General features: G+C 34.3%; 1 protein-coding gene across 3 annotated transcripts in view; it reads left to right on the top strand.

The window, feature by feature from the left end:
- The window catches only part of Ddah1 (dimethylarginine dimethylaminohydrolase 1), a 274592-nt gene that overhangs the window by 230501 nt on the left and 38828 nt on the right, over window positions 1–5263 (top strand). For all 3 annotated transcript variants that reach the window (XM_087213017.1, XM_004841348.3, XM_087213016.1), the window contains exon 2: window positions 7–106. In XM_087213017.1, coding sequence (XP_087069143.1) covers window positions 13–106 — 94 coding nt within the window. In that variant the 5' untranslated portion in view covers window positions 7–12. The remainder of the gene's footprint in view (window positions 1–6; window positions 107–5263) is intronic.

Here is a 5263-nt window from a genome sequence, read left to right as displayed (position 1 = left end):
TAACAGGTTGACATGATGAAAGAAGCTTTAGAAAAACTTCAACTCAATATAGTAGAAATGAAAGATGAAAATGCAACCTTAGATGGAGGAGATGTCTTATTCACAGGTATAGTTGTGTTTGTTTTTTTCTATCCAACATATTACTAATACCTGACTCATACTCACTTGTTTCACTGCAGGTTTTTTTTTCATTACTGAAATAGATAATAAATGCAGAGAATTTGGAAAATATAGAAAACCACAATGACCTTCCATTCACAGATAATCACTTCGATATTTAGCTATATTCTCTCAGTACTTTTATATGCATATATTTGTACATTCTTTACAAGAATATTTTCAATATGTACATTATTTGTACATATCTTGCTTCTGTGCTTTTCTACAGTTGTTTATGAGTTGCATAATTTTCCATTCTGTGACAGTCTATCTGGTTTGTATTTAAAGAATTCTTAATTCAAGATTAGTATCGTTTACCAACAATTTTCTTTCCAGATGGCAAGATGAATTCAAATAATTTTCTATGCAGATTGACTTGGCTTAATGCCAGATGAGTAATAGCAGAACTCAACAAAATTGTAACTGGTAATATTATTGATCTAACTAGAATCAGTTTTTACAATTGGTGTAATGTGGCTACTAGAGAAATAGTAATTTTAGCATTTAACCTTTCCAACTCTTTTTGATCATATGTAAAATCTGGATCCCCAGATTCACTGTGGTTATACTCAGGAGCAAGATAATCAATAGTAATTTTAATTTATAGTAAGAGTTTGTTTTCCCCTAAATGTCAGAGAACAAATATTTGTTTCACCAATGTAGCCCAACCAGCAGAAGCTGGTCCTCAGGGGCTAGGGAAGTAGTCCCAGGTGGCTCACTGAAAGCCTGAGGCTTCTTGGAAGTCTAATATCTCAGCCAATGTGAATTTAAATTGAATTCAGTTTATATAGCCAAAGCATGATTGTCATGGTCTTAATATAACAATAATGCCTTGTGTCGCTTACATGTGGGTATAATTAATGCTCCTGGAGGACATTTCACTCAGTGTCTGTGCCTGTGGTGGAACCTTCATGTGGCCCAGCTCCAGGGAGCCCATCTAACTATGGGTCATCTGAGTAGGAGTCCTGGCGCTGTGTTCTGCCACTGTCACAGGCAGTGGCCCTGCCTCCAGAGTTTGTCTTTAGGCACACTGAGCCCTCAGGACACAGAAGGCTCACAGAAGGTCAGGAAGGCCTACGCTGCATTCTCAAGTCTGGCTTTGCCCAGGCATTCATCAAATCTGCCCTGTAAATTTCCTCTTAGAATATTTTTTCTGTTTGCCATTGATGGCATGTCCATTGTTTTTGACAGCCCAGAACAATAGCCTGTTTCTGTTAGAAAATAGGTTTTTGTGAAAAGCTAAATGTATACATTGCACTTCCTTATAATACAACTCTTTTTTATCAAAATATAGCCATATAACAAATCCAGTAACTTACAGTAAGCAGATACAAATTGCCTCTGAAATATAGCATAACCAAGCTGTGTTCAGTCATTTAGTTATCTTAACAGCTGAACTGCATCCATGTCCTGAAATCTCCTCAGTGTGAAGACACTGCTTACACCAGGAGTCTCTTCTTTTGGTCAAAGATCTTTCCACAACATTTGAAACCTGATGTTTTTATCCCAGCATCTAATTAGGCATCAAGCATTGAGGCTTGCCTTTGATACTGTCTGTAGACTTTTTGATACCATCTGTAGACCATTTTACTTGGTATATTCATTGTATAAGCTAACATCTTAATAGTTATTTTATTTAAAACTGAGACAGTATTGGGATCTCTGTTCGGAACGTCATTCGTACCTAATGTCTGCTCCTGCTTTCTCTTTCCTACTTTCTTTCTTTCTTCCTTACTTTCTTTCTCTCTTTCTTTTTCTTTTGGTAAAACATACATAAAATTTGCCATGTTAACCATTTCTAAATGTACAGTCATTGGGGGGCATTAATTACTTTCACTTTGTTATGCCACTATTACCACTCAATTTTTGGATCAGGCAGTTAGATAAGAAACAAAGTCTGTACCACTTTCTTTGTGCTCAGTGCCCTCTTCCTTCTGTAACTGGGAGGTTCATTAATAATTTATGAGGAAATGGACAGAAAGAGCTGCTTTCCAATTCCAGTTCCTGCTGGGAAATCTGTCAATCAGGCAAGCAGCTACTGGCCAAGATTGTTTTCATGCTATTTCTGTTAACTAGGCAGTATCAACTCACCTCTACTTTTAAAAAATGTATTTCTGTGAAGTACAGAGTACATACAACTGAGAGATAAGATGTCTGTACACCATTCAAAGACCAGTAATAAAATGAACTCTTGGTGCTCACCCGTGACTTTTGAAACAATATTGCCAGGTGGGTAGAAATCACTTACGATCCTCTGTTCCAATCTCTCCTTCCGCCCAGCCTCAGGAAAATGCTGCCCTGACTTCTGTGTTAATCACTGCCTGGCCTTTCTTTGACGTTTATCTCAGTATATGTATTTCTAAGCTACATGTGGCTTAGTTGGGCTTCTGTTAGAACTTCACCTTATTAGCATCCCACTGTATGAACTCCTGTGTGATTCTTCTTCTTTTGACCTAAGTTGATGTGTATAGTTGTAGTTCATTTTCAATGCTGAGTAAGTACTCTGTGGGGGAACACCCCACAAGGTATTTAGTCACTTTACTGGTGATGTATATGTTGGGTGTTTTCTGGGTTTGGTATGTCATTATCTTCAATGCTCCTATCTTCATTCTAGCATGTGTTTCATGAGGCCATAAACAAGAGTTTCTCTAAGGTCAACACTTGGAAATGAATTCCAGTTTAGAGCAAAGGGTTTTTTTGCTTCAGTGAGATGATTATATGATATTCCTTCTTTAATCTACTGATAAGATCAATTACATTAATTGATTTTCTGATATTTGATCTCTGGAATGAAATCAAACTTGATTATGATTTATTCACTTTTTCATATAGTGTTGGATTTAGTTTGCTAATATTTTTAGGACTTTTATTGCCATGGCCTATTATTTTTTTTCTTGTTATTCTTGTCTGGTTTTGGTTAAAGTGTTATATTAGCTTTATAAAATATATTTTAGAGGATATTTCCATGTTTCTATTGTCTGGAATCAGTAATATTTGAATTATGTCTTCTTTGAACTTTGAAAGAGCATATCCATTGACAGGCCTCGATGCTTTCTTTGTGGGGAAATTTTCAACTGATTCAATTCTTTAGTGATCATTTGACTAAGATTTACTGAGTCCATTGTGATGAGTTTCAGTAGTTTCATTTTCTAAAGATTTTATCTGTTTTATCTAAGTTTATAAAATGTTGGGTTTAAAGTTATTCATATCTTCTTAATACTGTGTCTGTTTAAACTTCACAGCATCTATACCTATATTCTCTTTTCATTTGTGATGTTTGTACCTGTCTCCTTTCTTCCTGCTTTTCCTCCTTTCTTTCTTTTTCTTTTTTCTTTTTCCCTTTCTTTCTTAATTTCTTCCTTTCTCTTTCTCCTTTTTGCCGGAAGTGTACCAATTTTATTAATCTTTTCAAAGGAGCAACTATTGGTTTTGAATGTTTCCTTTCTCTTTATTTCCTTCTTTCATTTTTTTTTTTGTTTTTATTCCTTTTCCCCCCATATCATAAGTTTGGGATTTTATCTCATTAATCTTGAACCCTTTATCTTCTCTAAAGCCAACATTTAAGGCTGTTTAACTTTCCCTCCAAGTGCTACTTCAGCAAAATCCTTGTTTTGATATGAGTGTTTTTGTTATCATTTAGTTTTAAATTTTTCTAATTTTCATTATATAGACTTATAGGATAATTATTTGTTTAACTTGGGCGTTATTGTAAGTTGCTGGAACACCAACCTCTGGTAGTGGATATCTAAAGGAAAGATTCATTTAGCCCAGCTTTCCTTCATGAATTATATTTCAAGTAAACTAAATCATTTATTGAAGAAACAGAATAATAGCTCCACCTCTGAAATAATCCTATCAAAATTGAGAACCTAATTAACCACCTATATTAAACTACCAGTGTCCTGACAATATAAAGGACAATTTAAATGTTAAATGATGTTAGGAAGTAAGCAGCCAAATCCCAAATCCAGAATGCAGGATACTCAAAAGCATAAATGGTCTGGTTTCTCTTATAAATTAATGAATCACAAAGGGGGAGGAAGTAAATTGGTATAGAAGAAAATGATACATCAGACATAAAAAAATAATATTTCAGTTCAAGCACTGTAATTATTTGTGTCAAGGCAATTTAGGGATCTTGCCCACAATACTGCCAGAAAGAGAAGGCCAACTATTCACAAAGATAAGTAGTGTATAGTTATCTTTGTACTTTCCTATGGTGCCTTAGTTTTTTAAAATGGAAATAGTATGCCTGTCCCTCTATAAAAATGTTAAAACTAGCTAAATGCATTAAGTGTTTTTCTTTAAAGTTATATATAAATCTTTTTATCTTCCAAGATTAATAAAACCTGATTTTTAAAACTGTAAGTGACTTTTTAAGTAAACTAATACTTTTGTCAAGTAAAAGACATTTTCCGTAAATTAAATTTTGATTTTTATGTAGAATTTTCTTCATGGACAGCACAATTATACCATTGCCAAAAAAAAACTGTCAGTGATCCGCAAAAGATTACTGTGTCTGCCAATAGCATAAGCCCTTGGAATACGTCATAACATCCTCTGACCCATGTCATTCACCTCATTTATAAGGACAGTATGAAGAGTAACAATAAGCACTTGTAAAATCTATCAAAGAATCTCTTCCACATGGCTCTCTTCTTGTACTTTACCATGATGCTCTAAAGCAAAAAGAAACTGATTTCTTTTTTAATACTTTCCTCCATATTTCTTTTTTAAAATATTTTTTAAAATTATTTTTTGACATGAAGATTTATATTTTATTTTTTCTTATTTCTATTATTTTATGCTTTATTTATATATTGGGTTTCTCGTATAACAGAAGCCATGCAATATTTAACCTTGTGTGTCTGATTTACTTCACTTAATATTATGGTCTCAGGGTGCATCCATTTTCCTACAGGAACTCAAATTTATTCTTCTTTATGGCAGAGTAGTAAGTACTCCATTGTGGGTAAATGCTACATTTGGGGGGTTGTACTGGGGATCAAACTTGGGACCTTGCACTTGTGAGGCAGGCAGCAGAACCACTGAGCTAAATTCCCAGCCCAATGGTACATTTTTTTATCCATTCATCTGTTGACAG

The sequence above is a fragment of the Heterocephalus glaber genome, unplaced genomic scaffold (assembly GCF_053883595.1).
Source record: "Heterocephalus glaber isolate CG9 unplaced genomic scaffold, H.glaber_assembly_v1.0 deba00001442, whole genome shotgun sequence".
In the NCBI taxonomy this organism is placed as follows: Eukaryota; Metazoa; Chordata; class Mammalia; order Rodentia; family Bathyergidae; genus Heterocephalus; species Heterocephalus glaber.
This window is presented reverse-complemented; position numbering and strand designations above follow the sequence as displayed.